Source organism: Apodemus sylvaticus, chromosome 9 (assembly GCF_947179515.1).
Source record: "Apodemus sylvaticus chromosome 9, mApoSyl1.1, whole genome shotgun sequence".
NCBI lineage: Eukaryota > Metazoa > Chordata > Mammalia > Rodentia > Muridae > Apodemus > Apodemus sylvaticus.
The window spans coordinates 5791001-5814694 of record NC_067480.1 but is presented as its reverse complement, the minus strand read 5'-3'; the positions used below and the strand labels follow the sequence as shown (position 1 = coordinate 5814694).

The 23694-nt window shown below is 43.8% G+C and overlaps 1 protein-coding gene across 1 annotated transcript in view; it reads right to left on the bottom strand.

The window, feature by feature from the left end:
* Positions 1-5994: 5994 nt before the first annotated feature.
* Arhgap28 (Rho GTPase activating protein 28) overlaps positions 5995-23694 on the bottom strand; it is a 176055-nt gene continuing 158355 nt past the window's right edge. The window contains exons 15-18 of the mRNA XM_052193410.1: positions 20846-20902; positions 18328-18452; positions 14225-14289; positions 5995-9127 (exon numbers count right to left, since the gene is read on the bottom strand). Coding sequence (XP_052049370.1) covers positions 9045-9127; positions 14225-14289; positions 18328-18452; positions 20846-20902 — 330 coding nt within the window. The 3' untranslated portion in view covers positions 5995-9044. The remainder of the gene's footprint in view (positions 9128-14224; positions 14290-18327; positions 18453-20845; positions 20903-23694) is intronic.

The window sequence follows — 23694 nt, the reverse complement described above, 5'->3', positions numbered from 1 at the left end:
GTTTACCTGATCTTGCTTTAACTTTGATAAGTGGAATCTATTAAGAAAGTTGCCCATTTCATTTAGATTTTCCAATTTTGTGGCATACAGGCTTTGAAGTAAGACCCAATGATTGTTTGGATTTCTTCAGAATTTGTTATATTTCAGTTCTGATTTTGATAATATGGATATTGTCTTTCTTTCTTTTAGGTAGTTTGCCTAAGGGTTTGTCTATCTTGTTGATTTTTTTTTTTAAAGAACCAGCTCTTGGTTTCATTTATTCTTTGATTTTTTTCCTCACTGTTTCTGATTTATTGATTTCAGCCCCACCTTTGATTATTTCCTGCTGTCTACTCTCTTGGGTGTGTTTGCTTTCTCTTGTTCTACAGCTTTCAGGTGAGCTGTTAAGTTGTTAGTGTGAGATCTCTCCCCTTTCTTTATGAAAGCACTCAGTGCTATGAACTTTCCTCTTAGCACTGCTTTCATTGTGTCCCCCAAGTTTGGGTATGTTTTACCTTCATTTTTATTTGTGGAAAGTCTTTAATTTCTTTATTTCTTCTTTGAATCAGTGGTCATTGAGTAGAGAGTTGTTCAGTTTCCAAGAATATGTAGGCTTTCTGGTGTTTCTGTTGTTGTTGAAGCCCAGCTTTAATCCATGGTGATCTGATAAGGTGCAATGAGTTATTTGAGACTTCTTGTATCTGTTGAGGGTTGCTTTGTGCCTGATTTTATGGTCAATTTTGGGGAAGGTTCAGTGAGGTGCTGAAAAAAGAAGGTATATTCTTTTGTGTCTGGGTGAAAGGTTCTATAGATATTTGTTAGGTCCATTTGAATCACAACCTCTGCTAGTTTCTTCTAGCATCCTCTGCAGCTGGATTAGGGGAAAGGTATTGTTTAAATTTATGAATATCTTGGTTTCTCCATCAATGTTGATTAAAACTTTTGCTGGATATTGTAGTCTGGACTGACATTTGTGGTCTCTTAGGATCTGGAAGACATCTACCTAGGACCTTCTAGCAGAGTTTCTGTTGAGAAGTCTGGTGTAATTTTTATAGGTCTGCCTTTGTATGTTACTTGGTCTTTTTTCCCTTGTAGCTTTTAATATTCTTTCTTTGTTCTGTACATTCAGTGTTTTGATAGGATTTTCTTTTCTGGTCCAATCTAGTTGGTGTTCTGTATGTTTCTTGTATGTTTTATAGGCACCTCTTTCTTTAGGATAGGAACATTTTCTTCAATGGCTTTGTTAAGATGTTTTCTGGGCCTTTGAGCTGGGAATATTCTCCTTCTGTTCCTATTATTCTCAGGTTTAGTCTTCATGGTGTACCAAATCTCCTGGATGTTTTGTGTTATGAACTTTTTAGATTTTGCATTTTCTTTGACCAGTGTATTGATTTCTTCCATTGTATCTTCAACACCTGACATTCCCTCTTCCTTCCCTTTTATTCTGGTGGCAATGCCTGCATCTGTAGTTCATGTTCTCTTTCCTCAGTTTTTCATCTCCAGGATTGCCTCAGTTTGTGTTTTCTTTATTGATTCTATTTCCATTTTTCAGTTCTCGGACAGTTTTATTTTATTCATACCCTTCACCTGTATGATTGCATGTTCCTGTACTTCTTTACATTTAGTCATTTCCTCTTTAAAGGCCTCTGCTTGTTGGAATGTATTTTCTTATATTTCTTTAAGGGATTTATTCATTTCCACTTTAAAGGCCTCTATCATCTTTATAAGACTGGATCTAAGATCACATTCTTGTGCTTCAGTTTTGTTAGGATATTGGAGCCTTGCTGTGGCAGGACCACTGGGCTTCAGTGCTGGCACATCAATCACTGGGCTCCAGTGCTGGCACATCGCTGGGCTCCAGTGCTGGCACATCGCTGGGCTCCAGTGCTGGCACATCGCATCACCCTGGCTCCTGGTGATTGTGTCTTAGGCTGTGCTTTAGGGATCTGGTTTTCTCTGGTGTTGGCTGGATGATCCTAATGCCAGGAGGACACCTCAGGAAGGCAGGGGGAGCCTTGGACCTGACAATGGAGGTCTAGGGACCCAATTCTGCTGGCTGAACCTCGGGCAGACCCAACTGGCAAAGAATTGGTGGGACAATGTTCCAAGCCGCTGTCCTTGCCCCACCCCCACCCCCTGAAGGGCCTCCGTGGGGAAGCAGGATGCTCTGGGGCGTCCCCAAGGTTCCTTGAGATGGTGGGCGAACCTAGAGACAGACAATGGAAGCCAGGAGTCCGCTTTCCATTTGGTAATACGACATATTCTAGATGATTTGCATTAATGCATAAGTTTTGTAATTAGTTTATCGGTTTCTACCAAGAATCCTACTGCTGCTACAATTGGGATTATATTGAATTTATAGATGCCTGTGTGATTGATATCTTGTCATTTGTCTTTCATTCCCAATATGGCACAATCTATATATATTTTGTATTTTAACTTCCAAAGGAACAGCTTTGAAATATATTATGTCGTAACTATTTAAAAGTATTTTATTGTTTCATACTATGGTAAAAGGAAGTTTTTAAAATGTATTCTCTATGTGCTTTCTTGCAAATACAAAAACTGATTTCATATAATGGTCAATATGTCATAACTTTGCTAAATTATTAGAATGAAGATGTATGATGATTTCCCTTATCAATAATATAAACAAATAAACTGCAAGTAAACCATTTCACTTTTCCTGAATGGTGAGGCCTGGACCTTCACTTGTGCTGGGCAGGAAGGTGTGTCTACTGACATCCACACTTTTGATTTCCTAACCTTCATTTTCTATGACATGTGGTGTGTATATGTGCACGTGCCTGTGTGATGCTGTCTGGTGTGTCCATGGGCATGTGTGTGGTGCTGTCTGGTGTGTATATGTGGATGTGTGTGGCTGTCTGGTATGTACATGTGCATGTGTGTGTGGCTGTCAGGTGTTCATGTGCAGTGTGTGGTAATGTCTGGTGTGTCCATATGCATGTGTGTGGTGCTGTCTGGTGTGTCCATGAGCATGTGTGTGTGTGGCTGTCTGGTGTGTCCATGTGCATGTGTGTGTGGTACTGTCTGGTGTGTCCATGTGCATGTGTGTGTGGCTGTCTGGTATGTACATGTACATGGGTATGTGGCTGTCTGGTATGTACATGTGCATGTGTGTGTGGCTGTCTGGTGTGTACATGTGCATGTATGTGTGGCTGTTTGGTATGTATATGTGTGTGTGGCTGTCTGGTGTGTCCATGTGCATGTGTGTGTGGCTGTCTGGTGTGTCCATGTGCATGTGTATGGCTGTTTGGTATGTACATGTGCGTGTGTTGTGGCTGTCTGGTGTGTACATGTGCATGTGTGTGTGTGGCTGTCTGGTGTGTACATGTGCATGTGTGTGTGGCTGTCTGGTGTGTCCATGTGCATGTGTGTGTGTGGCTGTCTGGTGTGTCCATGTGCATGTGTGTGTGGCTGTCTAGTGTGTCCATGTGCATGTGTGTGTGGCTGTTTGGTATGTACATGTGCGTGTGTGTGTGGCTGTCTGGTGTGTCCATGTGCATGTGTGTGTGGCTGTCTGGTATGTACATGTACATGTGTATGTGGCTGTTTGGTAAATACATGTGCATGTGTGTGTGGCTGTCTGGTGTGTACATGTGCATGTATATGTGGCTGTTTGGTATGTATATGTGCGTGTGGCTGTCTGGTGTATATATGTGCATGTGTGTGTGGCTGTCTGGTGTGTCCATGTGCATGTGTGTGTGGTACTGTCTGGTGTGTCCATGTGCATGTGTGTGTGGCTGTCTGGTGTGTCCATGTGCATGTGTGTGTGGCTGTCTGGTATGTACATGTGCATGTGTGTGTGATGCTGTCTGGTGTGTACATGTGCATGTGTGTGTGATGCTGTCTGGTATGTACATGTGCATGTGTGTGTGGCTGTTTGGTATGTACATGTGCGTGTGTGTGTGGCTGTCTGGTGTGTCCATGTGCATGTGGCTGTCTGGTGTGTCCATGTGCATGTGGCTGTGTAGTGTGTATATGTGCATGTGTGTGTGGCTGTTTGGTATGTACATGTGCATGTGTGTGTGTGGCTGTCTGGTGTGTACATGTGTGTGTGTGTGGTGCTGTCTGGTGTGTCCATGTGCATGTGTGTGTGGCTGTCTGGTGTGTACATGTGCATGTGTGTGTGATGCTGTCTGGTGTGTACCTGTGTGTGTGTGGCTGTCTGGTATGTTCATGTGCATGTGTGTGTGGTACTATCTGGTATGTACATGTGTGTGTGTGTGTGTGGCTGTCTGGTGTGTCCATGTGCATGTATGTGGTGCTGTCTGGTGTGTCCATGTACATGTGTATGTGGCTGTCTGGTGTGTCCATGTGCATGTGTGTGTGGCTGTTTGGTATGTAAGTGTGTGTGTGTGTGGCTGTCTGGTGTGTCCATGTGCATGTATGTGATACTCTCTGGTATGTCCATATGCATGTGTGTGTGGCTGTCTGGTGTGTCCATGCGCATGTGTATGTGGTGCTGTCTGGTGTGTACATGTGCATGTGTGTGTGGTACTGTCTGGTATGTACATGCGTGTGTGTGTGTGTGTGGCTGTCTGGTGTGTACATGTGCCTGTATGTGGTACTGTCTGGTGTGTCCACGTGCATGTGTGTATGGCTGTCTGGTGTGTCCATGTGCATATGTGTGTGGTACTGCCTGTTATGTACATGTGCATGTGTGTGTGTGGCTGTCTGGTGTGTACATGTGCATGTGTGTGGTGCTGTCTGGTGTGTCCTGTGCATGTGTGTGGTGCTGTCTGGTATGTTCATGTGCATGTGTGTGTGGTACTGTCTGGTATGTACATATGTGTGTACATGTGCATGTGTGTGTGGTACTGCCTGGTATGTACATGTGCATGTATGTGGTACTGTCTGGTGTGTCCATGTGCATGTGTGTGTGGCTGTCTGGTGTGTACATGTGCATGTGTGTGGCTGTCTGGTGTGTACATGTGCGTGTGTGTGGTGCTGTCTGGTGTGTACTTGTGCATGTGTATGTGGCTGTCTGGTGTGTCCATGTGCATGTGTGTGTGATGCTGTCTGGTGTGTACATGTGTGTGTGTGGTACTGTCTGGTATGTACATGTACATGTGTGTGTGGCTGTCTGGTGTGTACATGTGCGTGTGTGTGGTGCTGTCTGGTGTGTACATGTACATGTGAGTGTGGCTGTCTGGTGTGACATGTGCATGTGTGTGGTGCTGTCTGGTGTGTACATGTACATGTGTGTGTGGCTGTCTGGTGTGTACATGTGCGTGTGTGTGGTGCTGCCTGGTGTGTACATGTACATGTGAGTGTGGCTGTCTGGTGTGTACATGTGCGTGTGTGTGGTGCTGTCTGGTATGTACTTGTGTGTGTGTGTGGAATCTGGTGTGAATATATGCACATGCCTGTGTGTTGCTTTGCAGCCTTCCATGTCCTTGCTGGGGACCTAGCCTCAGCCCCACATGCGTGCCCGGCATGTACTTTACTTGCCGAGGCCTGGCTCTCCTCCTTTTCACTTTGATTGCTTTTGCCTTTTGCAAAGGACATGCAGTAAAAGGTTGAATGTTTTTAAAAGGGGGACTTTAACTAAACTTTATCAAGATATTTTCTGTATTTATGAAAAAATTCATACATATGTAAAAGATGCCTTTATTATACATGACTAAAATCCTGCCTAGGCAAGAGCTAACCCAAGCAAACTTGTGAAGTAGCCAGTGCTAGACCACTGACCTCTCATCCACACATCCTTCTCTACAAAGGCGCTTTTGTGAATGCTCACTGCCCATGTTGTGAAAGGGCTAGCCTCAGACACAAGCCTCTCGTGTTTAAAACTCCTATTCTTCTACCAGCCCCGCTGTGCAAGCAGATGTAATGAGTTTTATAAGAGTAATTTTAGTTTTGGCTCTTTTAGTTTTATAGATAAAAGTCAATGCTCACATTTAATAAGAACTGATGGAACAAGGGTCCAGAATTCCTACCTTGAGAAGAAAACATACAATACTGGCATTTCCACTGATGTATTTTTTTTTCCTAAATAAATTACAGAAGATAGGATATGCCCAAAAGATAGCATTTTCAAATGAGATAAGAGTGTGTGAAATGGAAACGTATTTGAAGGAAACACTTTAATCCCACGTCATATTACTTTTTATTAAATGACATATTTATGGAAAATAGTTAAAAATGCCTGTCAAGAGGAGCATTCAGTCTCCTAACACAGTCTTTCCAGGCAAGTCAGACGTACACATGAAAGAGTTAAAGCACATTTCCTAAAGAGAAAGAGACATTTTTGTCTCCTCAGTTTTCAGTCAAATGAAATCCACCGACAGCAGTGGGAAACACTGCCAGGGAAGATGACCACAAGTCCCCAACAATGTCCCCTGCGTCCTTGCATGTTTAGAAACACAAGCAGCCCGTTGGGGACACAAACATGGACTCCCTCGGAGCACACCGCAGGGCACACTTCCAACTACGGTTGTTTCGATGCTTTCCACTATAACTCATTTACATCATGAATGGCATATGATCAAAACACACACTGAATCCTAACTGCAGTGATTAAAATAAGACCCAGGGACAGCTGAACAGACAAACAAAGACGGTTAAAGTCCACTTGATTTTTTTCCTCAAGAAAGGCTGGTGAGGTAGTTTACACTGCACACACACACTGTAAGGAACCAGTATTCCAGTTCGTCCAAGCACTGGCTAGAAGAGTCATGTCCCAGCTGAACTCTTTTAAGAAAGGTGCGGAACGAGGGCAGTTGTGATTCTTCCTTATTGTGCATCCCACACATCATTTCCTTTAATACTTTCCTGAATGACATGATCTAACTACTGTGTATCAAGAGCACTTTATGGTAAAGCTGAGACCCTAGAAAGAATGTCTTTTACTGTCCATGCTATCTGGCCTCTCTTTTGAGGGTAAATCCGTAACACTCTGGCTACTTAGCTTTTGAAAACCAACTCTTAAAAAGACCAACGTTCTTTCAACACTTGGGTGATAGGCATTTTGGATTCAATTGAAATTTTATTCTTCAAGAATAAAATTAATAAAAGAAAAACCCCTTAACCATGCAAACATCAGTTTGTGTGTCTACTAAAACTTCTCTAGTCACTTAACTGTGCGACTCGGAACAAAAAGTCATAGCCAACATTGGCCATGATATGGACATGATCCTTCATGTGACACAGTTACTTGAAAGTTGTCACATTCCTGGATAAACTTAAATGATCAACTTCCACTTACATCCAAAACTACACAAAGCATGGGTACAAAATGCTGGGCCTCGTGTGGCACTACCTGGCACCCACCAGCCGCTTCTCAAGACTTGTGACTAAAGCTAGGGTATACGTTCTAATATGTTTCCAGCCAAACGAAATGGAAACTCTGGAAAAGAGTGCATCTTCTACATAAATACAACAGAACTGAACAATCCTAATGCAAAGAAACGCAAGGAATAACCCCAAGTATTTATGGAAGCACAGCAATGCCCTAGAAGGATGGCTTCTGTGCATGGGCAGGGATTCCTGTCAGTGATTCCCTCAAACCTGAGGTCACTCGCTGCTTGTACTGCAAGATGAGAATGTGCTTCTGGAGCACACTATTTGGCCTACTGGGCACCCTAGCAACTGGTCAAACACTGGGACACATAGAAACCTCTGCAGTACATATTTGGTTGCTAGTGGGCTCTTAGAGAGAAAATAGAAATTCATAAATAGGTCAAAAAAAAACTGGTTTTTGGGTTTCTAGAAAAGTGCAACAAACTCCTGAAGGTCAGAAATTAAAAGGGTCTGCCCGCTGGATGTAAAGAATGCCTTGCTTCACAATAAGCTGACCTGACTGTGGGAGTGAAGGACGTTTTGTATGTGGCATAGCACAGCCTAGGTGATCTCTTCTGCACGTGCAGTTAGTGCACTTGCATTACATCTGGACATGGGCTACGCAGGTAAGGGAATGGTTCTTCTGCATCTGTAACTCAACTTTGTTTGAACTGATAGCCACATGAGTCATAAATGTTGTAACTGCTGTGAAGTCCACCCAGCGTTCAGCCTGTGGAGTCGGAGATGAGGCACGTGTGGTCCTGGATGAATGAGGACTCCAACTACAATCGCTGAGATGAAAGGCAGAGCTGTCCTGTCCCTCGGTACATTTTAGATTTGTTCCCGTTAGAACCACAAGGACTGAATGTCTCCCACTGCACATGTAGACAATGGTTGTACAAGCTGTGGATAGTGAGGTGGCGTCTGGCTTCCGTGGCCCGGTGCCACCTTGCAGTGCTTGGCCACATCTCGCGATGAACTTGTACAACATGTAAATTCAAGGCCTGATGGCATTTTTCAGCACTTCTGGATGAACTCATTTCTGTAATTTCTGGGTTGGGGCTGCAGATGGGACTATAGTTGTGAAATGTTACAAAACAAAAATGTGTTTGATCTGTAAAGGAAATCCATGTTGACGCGCGAAAGGCAATTTCTTTACTGAGCACCAAAACCGAGAGGAGAAAGAACAGACTACGGCTGTGGGCCAAGGGGAAGCTCCGGATGCACAAGATGCCCTCTGCCAAACGGAGCTTGGCCATGAGGACCTGTGCCCGTGGAACATGGAGTCCTAAAGTAGCATCTGAACACTCAGGGCTTGGTGAAAGTTCCTTTGCACCACGGTGCGAGCAAGTCCTCAGAGAGTGCCGCACGCACAGGACGACACGGTGCACGGCAGTCTTTAGACAGAAGGCTCTCCTCCAGTTGAGGAGCAAGTCAGGGCATAAATATTGTATGCTTCACATTGGAAGGGCAGCCGCTTCCCAGCCACAGGCCATGCCCATTTCTGCTACATAGCTCTGCATTAGGTGAGCAACACCGGCCTGTCCTTTGGGTTCTACCTTCTTACCGGGAAACTGTGATAAGAAAGCTGAGCTCGGTGTGAACCAGCTCCTCCTCTGTAGTTCGCATTGCCAGAGCTGGCCACCTGCCCCTCCAGGAGAACCAGGATTACAGGAGCAAATACTTCAGGGCAGCGTTTTCCCCACAAATGCAGGATCTTCTTGGCATATAATACAGGGCAGGAACCATCCTGGGCATATCTAGGGCTTGATGACCCATTCTGCATGAGGGTTTACATGATACACATCCAATATATATGCATCAGGATCTAAACAGTGCTGTCCTAAAAGAAAGAAAAAATAAAAAAAGCTCAAGTCAATAAAGTGGTTGTCTTATGAGCAGGACACAGCATAAGCTCCATCCCCAGAATCAACTGCAAAAGAAGGAAGGAAAGACAGAAAGGAGCAGAAGAATCAGGTGTGATGGAGCAGCAGCGTGCCCTTGTAATCTAAAATAAATAAGCAAGAAATGTATATATACATGTGTGTGTGTGTGTAAATTATATATGTGGAAGATATATAACATAGATATATATGTATATGTATGTGTGTGTGTGTGTATATATATATATATAAAATTTTAAAACACAGAAAAGGAACAAACAGGAAATGTGTGACGTAATGATAAAACCAAACCCTTGAATTAGAGGCACAGAGAGGAAGAAGTACAGCAGCAGAGAGACTGGTGAAAGAAATGGGAAGCCCTGATTATTAAAACACAAATTGGCATCAGGACGCAGACAGCAACACCAAAAACCAAAGCACCACTGACGACCGACAAGGAGAGCCAGCACGGCACGATAACCCTATGGGTGTAGTAGTGGCACGTGTCTTGGCAGTAACCACCAGCTCTCTAATCAGACTTGCTCATAAGAGGTAAATCATTCCTGGTACTGGAAACCTAGCCAGCTTCCCAGAGCTAGTGAAGTCACGGGGCATGGAGAGGCTACAACCACCACCTGACTAAACCAGTGCCATCCCTAACTTTGTTCAATAATTGTCCCTCTGCCCACAGTAAGGGCAGTGCTCACACCTCATGAAGGAAATTTCTCTTTGCAACAGATGAGCACAATTACAGAAAACCACAGCCAATTAAAATGCAGAGTTGTAGATTTCACCCCAAGTGGATACACCTACAAAACAACTCCCTTGTCTAAACCTCAGGGAGCATTGTGGAAGAGAGGGCACAGGCAGAGAGTAAGAGCCAGGGATCATGGAGTTTGTCAGGAAGTTGTCTCCTGGCAAGGACAGATGTTATATACATAAAGTCTCACCAACACGATTGCCTGGACATGAGCTAAACAAAGACAACAAAACAGATATGTAAAGTGTGCAGGGAAGGCCACAAGGCCCAACCCTACGTGATTACGGAGACGAAAGCAAGCCAAAACTGAGAGAAGGGGAGATCATACTGACTGGATAACCAACGCCAAATGATCGGCCTTGAAAATACACATACAAGTAACATAATGCACTCGGTACATTATATTTAGATATATATCTGTATATACATATATGCGTGTAACAATAATTACTGAAAAAGAAGCCATAGGCCTTTCAGTTTGAAGGAGAGCAAGGAGAGGTTTGGAAGGGTTTGGAGGGAGAGAAGGGAAGGGGAAAATGACATAATTACAATCTCAAAATTAAAACATTATTGTTAAAAAGAGAGAGAGAGAGAGAAAAGAATGGACGTTTTATTGCTTTCTGTGGAAGTAACTTAATTCAATGTCTCAAGACTCCGGTGGGTGTGTAGACAGTCAGTACATATATGAAATATAAAGTTAAGTCTTGATGACAGGGATATCAGAGGAAAACAAAGCAGGGAGGGTTTGGCCCAGGAAGACTTCACTGAGAGTGTGGTGTAACAGCAAAGGCATGGAGAAGCAAGAAGGAGAAGATGGTTCTCTGGGTTCTACCTTCTTGAGTTCTTTGTATATATTAGATATTAGCCCTCTGTCAGATTTAGGGTTGGTGAAGATCTTTTCCCAATCTGTTGGTTGACTTTTTGTCCTTTTGACAGTGTCCTTTCCCTGTCATAAAACTTTGTAGTTTTATGAGGTCCCATTTGTCAATCCTTGATCTTAAAGCATAAGCTATTGGTGTTCTGTTCAGGAACTTTTCCCCTGTGCCCATGTCCTCAAGGGTCTTCCCCAGTTTCTTTTCTATTAGTCTCAGTGTGTCAGGTTTTATGTGGAGGTCCTTGATCCATTTGGAGTTGAGCTTAGTACAAGGAGATAAGAATGGATCAATTTGCATTCTTCTGCATGCTGACCTCCAATTGAAACAGCACCATTTGTTGAAAAGACTATCTTTTTTCCACTGGTTGCTTTCAGCTTCTTTGTCAAAGATCAAGTGACCATAGGTGTGTGGGTTCATTTCTGGGTCTTCAATCCTATTCCATTGATCCACTTGCCTGACATTGTACCAATACCATGCAGTTTTTATCGCTATTGCTCTGTAGTAAAGTTTGAGGTCTGGGATACTGAATCCCCCTGAAGTTCTTTTACTGTTGAGAATAGTTTTAGCTATCCTGGTTTTTTTTTTTTTTTTTTTTTTTTTTTTTTTTTTTTTGTTATTCCAGATGAATTTGAGAATTGCTCTTTCTAGAACTGGGTTGGGATTTTGATGGGGATTGCATTGAATCTGTAGATTGCCTTTGGCAAGATGGCCATTTTAACTATATTAATCCTGCCAATCCATGAGAATGGAAGATTCTTCCATTTTCTGAGGTCTTCTTCGATTTACTTCTTCAGAGATCTGAAATTCTTGTCATATAGGTCTTTCACTTGTTTGGTTAGAGTCACTCCAAGATACTTTTTGCTGTTTGTGGCTATTGTGAAGAGTGTCATTTCCCTAATTTCTTTCTCAGTCTGCTTATCCTTTGAGTATATAAAGGTTACTGATTTGCTTGCGTTGATTTTGTAGCCAGCCACTTTGCTGAAGTTGTTTATCAGCTGTAGGAGTTCTCTAGTAGAGTTTTTGGGGTCACTTAAGTATACGATCATATCATCTGCAAATAGTGATAGTTTGACTTCTTCCTTTCCAATTTGTATCCCTTTGACCTCCTTATGTTGTCTAATTGCTCTAGCTAGTGGGGTACCAAGCTAAATAAAGAATTTTCACATAAAGAACTTCGGAGGGTTGGGAAACACCTTAAGAAATGTTCAACATCATTAATCATTAGGGAGATGTAAATCAAAACAACCCTGAGATTTCACCTCACACCAGTCAGAATGACTAAGGTCAAAAACTCAGGAGACAGCAGGTGCTGGCAAGGATGTGGAGAAAGAGGAACACTTCTCCACTGCTGGTGGGATTGTAAGATGGTGCAACCACTTTGGAAATCAGTCTGGAGGTTCCTCAGAAAACTGGGCATGGCACTTCCGGAGGACCCTGCTATACCACTCCTGGGCATATACCCAGAGGATTCCCCAGCATGCAATAAGGACACATGCTCCACTATGTTTATAGCAGCCCTATTTGTAGTAGCCAGAAGCTGGAAAGAACCCAGGTGTTCTTCAACGGAGGAATGGATACAAAAAATGTGGTATATATACACAATGGAGTACTATTCAGCCATTAGAAACAATGAATTCATGAAATTCTTAGACAAATGGATGGAGCTGGAGAACATCATACTAAGTGAGGTAACCCAGTCTCAAAAGATCAATCATGGTATGCACTCACTGATAAGTGGATATTAACCTAGAAACTTGGAATACCCAAGAAATAATCCACATACTAAATGATGTCCAAAAAGAACGGAGGAGTGACCCCTGGTTCTGGAAAGACTCAGTGTAGCAGTATAGCGGAATTCCAGAACAGGGAAGTGGGAAGGGGTGGATTGGGGAACAATGGGAGGGAAGAGGGCTTATGGGACTTGAGGGGAATGAGGACCTAGAAAAGGGGAAATAATTTGAAATGTAAATAAAAAATACATCGAATTAAAAAAAAAAGAAGATGGCAGGTGGAACGAGAACTGTCCCAGCCAATGAGAAATGCTCAGGCAGTGAGCAGGTGGAGCGAGAACCGTCCCAGCCAATGGGAGGTGACCGGGCAGTGAGCCTGCACAAGTGTAGGGTCCAGAGAGGAGACTAGGAGGCCCATCTGCGAAACATTATCAAGCAGGTGAATTTAATCAATGAGACAACTGAGTTCACCTAGGAAGCTATGCAGTCTATACACCCGGACTTCCAAGGACTACATCCACCAGAGCTGAGAAGGAACCAGACACTCGGAGATGCTGGCAGAAGCTCAGAAACTCAGGGAGGTGGAGCCAAGTGTTTTTCAGGCAGGGACCCTCAAGCCAGGCACTTAACTTAGAGGCAGTGCCTGTGTTTCAGTGCGAGCTCTTGGGGGTCCAGGATGAGAGATTTAGAGCATGATTTGGGTGAAGAGTTGGGGAGAACGCTTGACTAGAGTGGTTTCAAGAGAGAAGAAACTGGAAGAAGAAATGTAGGAGAGGCAGCAGACTGAAGATGGTGTGTTGTGAAGCAAAGAACCAGGAGTGGACTTAAAAGTGGCAGGAGTTTTCAGAAGAGGACAGAAATCAGAAAAAGCCTTTTTTTTTTTTTTTTTTTTTTTGGTGTTTGAGCCACAGGTCCACCTTATTTTCTAAGGTGCTCTGAAACTCACTATCCTCCGGAGTTCCAAATTCCTTTGTGTGAGACTGCTAGCATAGCGGTACAGCGCACAAGGCAGGTGGCAGTGTTGGCACCGCTGCCAGCCTACCCCCTGCCAACGGCCACGCTTCTCTCCATTTAAAAGAAGTCGGGTTTTATTTCTGCGTTCTGTGAAAACAGGATGCACTCCCTGTTCAGCCTGTGTCACAGTCCCAATGTTCCTTGGTGCTCTGAAAACCATTTAAGGTGGGCATGTTTCTGATGGGAGGGAAAGGGTTATGGTGAAGGGGTAAACTGAAGTACGGGTAGAGCAAGGCCCTGATTGGGGCAGGAAGAAAACCCCCAAGGAGAGCAGAGCAGCATTTGCCACAAATAAGAGAGAACAGAGAGACCATGTCAGCCGCAGAGGACACATGGACAAAGGCACAATGACCTTTTGACCTGCTCCTGGGAGACAGAATGACCTCTGGCCAGAACAGGAAGCATGATCTGCGAGGTCTTAGCTCTGTTCTGTTTTGAGTCTAGCAAGAGGCTATTTCTAACTTTTAAGAGTCACGATGAAAAGGCCCCCAAATCTTTAACCTTACTTCGATTTTGAGAATACTAGAGAAAAATCATATAACTACTTTCACACCCCCCCAGGTATTTCCTGATCTCATTTTAATCTGTAAGAAAGAATAACAGCCACAACAACCCATCTCTACAATAACAGCAACTTATCATGGAATATGGTTATAGAGATTATTGAACAATCCTTACCTATATTTCCTCCAACTTCGTATAACCTTTGGTTCTGCATCTTAATACGATCAGATGAACCATGACTATAAGAAACAGAGACAGAAGCAGTTTAGGGCTCTTTCTGAATCCACAGTGAATACTGATAGGTCATTGTATCTTGATGAAATATATTCCACAGAACTTTATAATGACTGATATCAAGACAATAGTAACAAGAACCTGAGTCTAGAGCAGCTTAGACAACTGCCAATCAGTGGGATGCTGGGGGGGGCGTGGCTATGGTGACAGGGTACCACAGTGCAGGAGTCAACACTGCAGGAGAGAGGAGGGGATGTGGGCGTGGCCACCTCTTTAGGACTGCCCTGCCACTGGCCAGATCCTCTCTGTTCAGAAAGAAGCCAGGTTGGTTTCTGTGTTTGCTGAGTTTGAATGGATTCCCTCTTTACTCTCGGTCACTGCTCTAAGCTTCCCTAGTGCTTTAACAACCACCTGAAGGCCATTTCTTTCCAAGTTGGCCATATACAAAAAAGCAGTCAGGGAAAGCAATTGCCCAATTCAACTTTTCTATCCCAGGGACAAGAGATTTCAAAATGTCGGAGTCAATCATGGTGAGCCAGGAGCAGCCTCCCACTCTGCTGGGAAGAAGAAGGTGCTTGCCCCTCCTTTGTTATTACTACCTTTGTATTTTCAGCAAAGTGATCTTTCTTTGAGACAACTATAGATTTTGGTATCATTTTTAGAAATCATATGTGTAGATCCCAGGTATCACTCATGGTCCCCCCACCCCCAGCAGCAGCAGCATCTCGAGACAACCTTGGCATTGATTCAGTAAAGACGCCATTTCCACTGCCCTAGAACATCGATATCCACCCTGTTAGTGCCTGAACCTGATCCTTCATTCCCAGCAAACAAGCATTACCTTCTCTGTATTTTAAGAGTTTCTTATTTCCCAAGTTTGGTAAAAACCGAGCCAACAGCTAGGAAGCTGTCATCCCGCTCTGCACGAATCCCTGGAGACCCAAGTGACTTTTTGGGTTTTGTGGCAGAGAGTGCCTTGGGATCCGGCATGGTTTAGTCACTTATGCACTTACATATTTCTAGGGTTTATCTGGCTTTGTTTAGCGAGGTTGTTCTGGTGTTCTGGGTTGTGTAGGTGCGCTGTCTTCAAACCCGGGGAATAAATGTCCAGGACAGTGGACGCTAGACCACGTGGTCATTCATGTTATAACAAGCCGCCAACTGCTTTATGGTGTTGCTGAACTATTTACTCTGCCCACACAGAGAGCAGGTGACTCAGCTCTCTGCAGTATCTGGTGTCGCTATGCTGCTGTAGAGTACCATTTAGAATTCTCATGAGTGTGTAGTGTTGTGCCTCTGTGGTTGCCACTGGGGTTGTAATTTGCATTTCCTTAGCAGCTAATTATGAACATCTCCATACTTCCATTGGTCAAATGCTATCTACATGTTTCTGCTATGGTTGGGTTTGGAGTCCCCCATGTTGGTTTGGTAGTTGCTATGTATTATAATGCTAAGTACTGGCTCTGGTTGCCCCGGGGATGAGGAGACTCTTCACTAGACTCAAGTGATGCCATGTAACTCCTGTTAGCCTGTCCAGTCTCCTTTTCCTTTTTAATGCAATTCTTTTAGGATAATTCTTAAAACTATATTTATGTACAAAAAACCCAGCAGTGTACATCTAACCCAGTTCAGTGGCGGGTTCTTCAGCCTCTGCCTTGTCCAGCCATGTGAGCCACAGATTTAGGACCCAGGCTGCTGCCTGCTCAGTGGTGCTGGATGTCATTGTGTCTGTCCTAATAGCTTCTACCAGCTTAGCGAGAGCACCACCATCTTCCAAGTTAACCTATGTGAAGAGACAGAGGTGCACATCTTCTGTGGACCAGCTGCTGCAGCCTGGCCTTTCTCTTGATGATGCAATAAGGGACTCCCAATCTTGTTACACAGGATGGGCAGGAAGACTATCAACTCGGGTGCTCGGGTGTGTGTGTGTGTGTGTGTGTGTGTCTATGTCATAGGTGATCAGCACCAGCTGAGCCTTCCTGTTCTTCACCAAGATGGTGGCCATATTGATGGCTGCTTTTGTCTCAGAGTGGTCCAGCAGACATTGCTTCTTCTTCTGCCGCCTCCAGCCTGTACTTGTGGGCAAGCTTAAACAGCTGGGCAGCTGTTTGCTGGTCCAGAGCCTGGTGAACTGGTTTATGGCAGGAGGCACTTTGAACCGCTTAGAGAGGAGGGCCCTTTCACTGCAGCCTGATGTGGCGGAGCCATTTGATGGAGAGAATGAAATCTCTTTGGGGCTGATGACTTGTTCAATGCTAAAGTTCTTAGGCCTTGTATCAAACGGAAGATTCACAGGCTGGAGAGATGGCTCAGCAGTTAAGAGCACTGACTGGTTTTCCAGAGGTCCTGAGTTTAATTCCCAGCAACCACATGGTGGCTCACAACCATCTGTAATGGGATCTAATGCCCTCTTCTGGTGTGTTTGGAGATAGCTACAGGGTACTCATATAAATAAAATAAATAAATGTTAAAAAAATTATCTGTATCTTTGAAAAAAAAGGACACACCACATTTTTGGCCACTTGATTCTTCATGAGGGTGGGGCAAGGGCTCCCACCTTCTTGCCTTTGGCTCTCTCTCCTTTGGGCAGCTTACTTGGCTGGACTTAAGTTTTTTAAGTGTGTGCGTGTGAGACTGCCTACACAAAATTTCGTGAATCACGAGTATACAACTTGAAGCACTTGCAAAATGACCAGCCCTTATGATTGATAAAATAACTTATTGGAAGCCAATGACATGCTTTGCCTGTTTAGATTCTTTCCACGCCCCAAAACCTGAAAACCAGCCATTACAATCTGCTTCTGGCTTCTGCTGTTTCTATCCCCATTGACGTCATTATAGCTTTACATATAGCTGTTAAAAACAATACAAGTTCTTTATGCCCATTTTCACCAACGGTAACATTTTGCAAAATTATAGCCTAACACCCCAATCAGGATATCAAAATCTACCCCTTGTATTCAGAATACAGTGACAGTAGCACCCACTGGACACTGAGTTCAACACACTGTCAGAGAGGCTTGTTAACCCCTGTCCCCATCCCAGTCAAGAGCTCAGTGCCAGAGTTCTATCACTACGGACACCTTTATGTTGCCCTTAGAACCATGCCTGTCTTTCCCAGTCATAATCACTAACTAACCCCCCATGTATAACATCTGTCAGTTAAAAACTATTATATGAGCAAGGTCCATGTACATGTACACCAAAACGAGGCTACTTCATCTGAATTTGCTCCAAACACTTAAGGATCTACACAGATTTCACTAGAAATAATACAACCTGCACCTACATTCCAACTAATAAATTTAAGCCAGCGCTTGTCATCTGTACACCGTAGGGTCAGTTGTTTCTATGTAAGTACGCATTCCTGTAAGATCGGCTAATGCTTCTTTTATGGATACTTCTGGGGATTCGTGCCGAGTGCTGTGGGCACCATTCAGACGCCGAGGGTGAGGGCTTACAGGTTTTAAAAGGAGCAGTAATGGTGTCCAGGGAGCTACATGATACCCCGCAACTGAGATATTGACAAAAGCAACTGCCATATTTATTGTTCTAATGAAAGATAAAGTCATTGATCAAATCACATTTTCAAGAAAAGAATCATGGGTCTGGAGAGGCTACTCAGCCATTAAGGCTTGCCTGTCTTCCAGTAAACTGAGTTCAGTTCCTGGCACCCTCTTTAGGTGGCTCACAACTGCCTGTAACTCCAGCTCCACGGGACGCAATTGGGCCTCTGTGGGTACCTTCGCACTCTGCAGACACATATGCATAAATAAAAGATCAAAATAAATCTTAATAAAAGAATCCCATCGTACCAACTCCTTTAGAAGCCAGCCTGTTGGTGATAATCCTATTGTCTAACTATCCTCAAATGGTAACCCATGTAATCTACTTGTAAACTTGCAAGGCAACAGTTGCAGCTGCTCAGAAGCCACAGCTGCAGCAGTGTGGGTGGCCCACCTGGTACATGCCCATCTGTGGGTGTGGCCTGCAGACTGGTACATGCCCATCTGTGGGCGTGGCCTGCAGACAGGTGTACTTACCTGTTCTCATACTGAAATTTTGCCAGGATGTCTTTGACTTTGGTCTGACTGTTGAGTTGAATGGCCATCGACACTTTGGACAGAAGTGGAGCGTGGACCCTTATGACACCTTCTGGCACATCAGACTGTCATCGAGGAAAAGAGCAAAACTTGATCAAATTACCGTGAATGTCAGTTCAATGACTGCACTCGGGAGGTGGAAATCGGGGACTTTCAAGCACCCACACACATGACAGTGCTCAGCCAGATGGGAGCACGCCTTTCTTCTTCACCAGAAGCTCAACCACTGCATCTGAGCTGGGGCTCTCCTCTCACTGTACATGTAGGCATTACTCAAATGCCCGGGGATAACAGGGAAGATAATGTGGATTCTGACATGCATCTAAGGATATTTACCAGTACCTTTAGTGAACAAGATCCTCAAAACTGCAATTTAAAATATATTCATAAATATAGTATCAGTACTATAATACACATATTAGTACTATATTATAGAGTATCAGTATCTTTATTGAATATATAAGTGAATATATATGTATAAATCTAATGATACTTATCAGTATCTTTATTTATCAATTTTCTTTATTGAACAATATCCTAAAGACCCTACTTTAAGATGTACACACACACACACACACACACACACACATGAGTGCTTGATTATATACATGTGTATGAGCTGCTACAATGTATACACTAGAACACTATGTTAGCTGGGCTCTTGAAATAATCTATTGAAGTTTTAACCCCAGAAGCTCAGAAATGTGACTTTATTTGGAAACAGACTCAAGAGTAAAGAGTATTAGTAAATTAGTAATTAGTAAAGATGTAATCAACCCAGAATATCTTACTCTGATAAGATCTGTGTTCTAACGAGAGGAGAAGAGACAGAGGGCACACAGTACAAACATCACAGCAAGACAATGGTGGGGACTGGGAGGGGACACACACACACACAGAGCACCATGGGAAGGCAATGGTGGGGACTGGGAGGGGACACACACACACAGAGCACCATGGGAAGGCAATGGTGGGGACTGGGAGGGGACACACAGTGAGGACACTACAGGAACACAACAGCAGAGGCTACATCAGTCAAGCACTGTTGGCATCACTAAAGGCTAGCTGAGAAGCCTGGAATAGATTTTCCCTCACAGTGCTCAGAAGAAAGCCACTGACTTGACATTTTCACTTGGATTTTAAGCTCCCAAATCAGAAGAGCATAGATCTCTACTGTCTTGGCCATCCCATCTACGGTACAGTGCTACAGTTGTCCTAGACAACTAAAGCAGAGTATGCAACACCAGGCCAGTCCTTATCGTTCTTTCTACTGTCTAGTATCACCACCAAGAGCTAAGGTAGTGTGCCATGTGGAGGGATTTGAGTTGGGGGAGTGGGGATAGAGACCACAGCTTACTGCAGTCAAGGTCACATCCCTTAAACACTCTGCCATCTCCGACCTTCTCCTCTGAGCTCCCCAGGGGTCTCTGTCAGATCAGTTCCTACTCGGACATTATTGTGTCTCTTAAGAGAATAAACTCACATCCCTTATAATTCTGATGCCTTGCTACCTTGTGTATAGGATATGTAACTGCGCCCTGAGCCACCAGTGAAAGTTCCTGTATCATTGCTTCAGGTGCAAACTGGAAAGAGCAAGCTTGAAAGACAGATTGATGCTCACACCAGACAAGAATGTAGTGGGAGTGGCCTCAGAAAAGCTAAGGGGCCTTGGCATGGTGGCACATGCCTATAATCTTCACATTCAGGTGATGGAGGTGAGACAGCTGTTCCATCTCAGAAATGAAAAATGACAGAAGTGATAGAAGGCTTCCTGCTTGCTCGGTGGACACAGTACCCCAAATTCAATTACCAGCATCACACACACACACACACACACACACACACACACACACACACACATTCAAACACTCAAACACTCACACACATACACACACATGCATATACACACACATATTCACACACATACACACACACTCACACACAAACACACACTCACACAGCACTCATACACATAAAAACTCAAATACGCATGTGCTCACACATATACAAACATACACACTAACACAAATGCAAACACTATCTCAAACACTTATATACATGCAAACACATACACATTCACACTCTCATACCCTCTCAAACACACACAAACACACACTCACACACTCATACATGTGCTCACATTCACACACACATTTACATAAATACAGACGCATACTCAAACACTCACAAACACATAAACTCTCACATACACAGTCAAACTCACACTCAGATATACATTCACCCTCATACATATACTCATACCTTTATACACACACTCAGATACATGCACACTCATATAGTCTCTTTCACACACACATTTCTCTCTCACACATACACATGCTTTTTCACATGCATATTTCTTTCTCTCTTATACAAACACACACAACACACACACACACACACACACACACACACACACACACACACACACACCACTTGCCAGAAAAAAAAATCTTACCATTCTTCTTGAGGAAGGTGATTTTTGTGGTACCTTTGAGGTCTTGGGGCTTGAAACCTAAAGAAAACACATTCCACCTTTCAGATTAACCCTGAGAATCCCACAATCCTTGTGGGAACTGTTTGGGCATTTATCAAGTGATATGGTGCTTATGCACTTTGACCACACAATCCCTCATTCATAAATTCAACTATGAACAGACTTCCATTGTGAAAACAGTGACATATATGCTAGTTTACTTATTGAAGCTCAAGTCATAAGAAAACCAGATGGGATGCCACTGGAGGCTCACCGATCTGCGTGGCCTACCCAAGCTATTGCAGAGGAATTAGAGAGGAAGCAGAGGGGCTGGCATACTACCATAGGGTACATGCCACTGCTTCTTAAGCCACGGAAGCAAGAGAAAAGACAGTGCGCCCTGTATGCTGCCAGTCATATGAAGAATGGAGTGCATGCAATCACAGCTGGGATCGTCAGAGCATCGGGTCTAAACCCACACACACCAGTGCCCACTGGTCCTCAAACAGAACCCTGCAGAACATGGCACGGGTGCACATCACCTGCACACATCCTCCTACAATACTTTAGGTCAGGTTCAGCTGGACTGTTGTACCTCATACACTAGAAACGCTCCTCTCCAGAACCAGCAGGTTGGTTAATTTGATGGATTTTCTAGCTTAATCCCAACATCTGGACTTCCTTAGAGACAGTTCCTTTAGAAACTATTGAAGCTTTGTAATTTTATGAGGTCCCATTTGTCAATTCTTGCTCTTAGAGCATACGCTATTGGTGTTCTGTTCAGATAAGGCAAAGGACACCATCAAGAGGGCAAATCGGCAACCAACAAATTGGGAAAAGATCTTCACCAATCCTACATCAGATAGAGGGCTAATATCCAATATATATAAAGAACTCAAGAAGTTAGACTCCAGAAAACCAAACAACCCTATTAAAAAATGGGGTACAGAGTTAAACAAAGAATTCTCACCTGAAGAACTTTGGATGGCGGAGAAGTATCTTAAAAAATGCTCAACTTCATTAGTCATTAGGGAAATGCAAATCAAAACAACCCTAAGATTTCATCTTACACCAGTCAGAATGGCTAAGATTAAAAATTCAGGAGACAGCAGGTGTTGGAGAGGGTGTGGAGAAAGAGGAACACTCCTCCACTGCTGGTGAGGTTGCAAATTGGTACAACCACTCTGGAAATCAGTCTGGCGGTTCCTCCGAAAACTGGGCACCTCACTTCCAGAAGATCCTGCTATACCACTCCTGGGCATATACCCAGAAGACTCCCCACCATGTAATAAGGATACATGTTCTACTATGTTCATAGCAGCCCTATTTATAATTGCCAGATGCTGGAAAGAACCCAGGTATCCCTCAACAGAAGAGTGGATGCAAAAAATGTGGTATATCTACACAATGGAGTACTATTCAGCCATTAGAAACAATGAATTCATGAAATTCTTAAAAATGGATGGAGCTAGAGAATATCATACTAAGTGAGGTAACCCAGACTCAAAAGGTGAATCATGGTATGCACTCACTATTAAGTGGATATTAACCTAGAAAACTGGAATACCCAAAACATAATCCACACATCAAATGAGGTACAAGAAGAAAGGAGGAGTGGCCCCTGGTTCTGGAAAGACTCAGTGAAACAGTACTCAGCAAAACCAGAACGGGGAAGTGGGAAGGGGTGGGTGGGAGGACAGGGGAAGAGAAGGGGGCTTATGGGACTTTCGGGGAGTGGGGGGCTAGAAAAGGGGAAGTCATTTGAAATGTAAATAAATTATATCGAATAAAAAAAAAGAAACTATTGAAGCAGTTTTGTTCAGTGCTTAGGATAGGTATGTCTGGTCTTTTTTGATTGGGTAATAACTTTAATTAAAGAATAGACATTCTGAATGTTATACTATGGCCAGTGTGGCCACTTTAGAAATTAGATCTGTAGGGCTCGGGCCAGAGTTCTGTGTTAGAGAAGACTTAGCACCGGAAGGGTCTGTACATGTTCAGAACCAACGTAGCAATGACTTACAGGGTATTTCCAATATTCACAGGCAGAGCCCACTGATACAGAGGATTGAACGTATTCATGTCTGTTGTACGAGCACAGGATCTGACGTGGACACACGTGTGAGTGTCAGTGGACATGCTGCCCTGGGGGCTACTGTTTTCTCCAGGGCTGGAAGTCAGCAGTGACTAAATTCTATTTCATAGCCTTTCCAAGTTTATTTCTTTCTTTCTTTGGGGGTGTATACATTTGTGCAGATCGGAAGACAGCTTGTGGGGGAGAGTTCTCTCCTTTCTACCCCATGGGTCCCAGGGATTGAACGCAGGTTTTCAGGGCTCTGCAGAAAACACCTGAGACACCACCTCACCAGCTCTTTCCAATATTCTGAATTTGTAACCTCATGATTCCTTGTTTGTTGCGATCAAAATTACAAACGAAGGCATGACAAATGGAATTGAAGCATTTTGTCTTTAGGTGCTTATGTGTCTATGGAATGTATAGCTTAGTGTCCTGTAGACCATCAACACACTAAAATAACTGGCATTCCCACAGCATTGTAGTTCGTAGAGTTTAGAAGGTGGTTTGCAGATATCGTGAGAGTCCACTCTAATGACGAGTCTGTGAAATGAGTACCATGGTCTGTCCTGGAATTTGTATGATAAGAATACCAGGGCTCCAAGCATGAGCTGAGTTGGGCCAGGCCTTCCTGACTGCACCAGGCCCCCCTGACTGCACCAGGCCCCCCTGACTGTGTACCAGGCCCCCCTGACTGCACCAGGCCCTCCTGACTGTGTACCAGGCCCCCCTGACTGCACCACGCCCCCCTGACTGC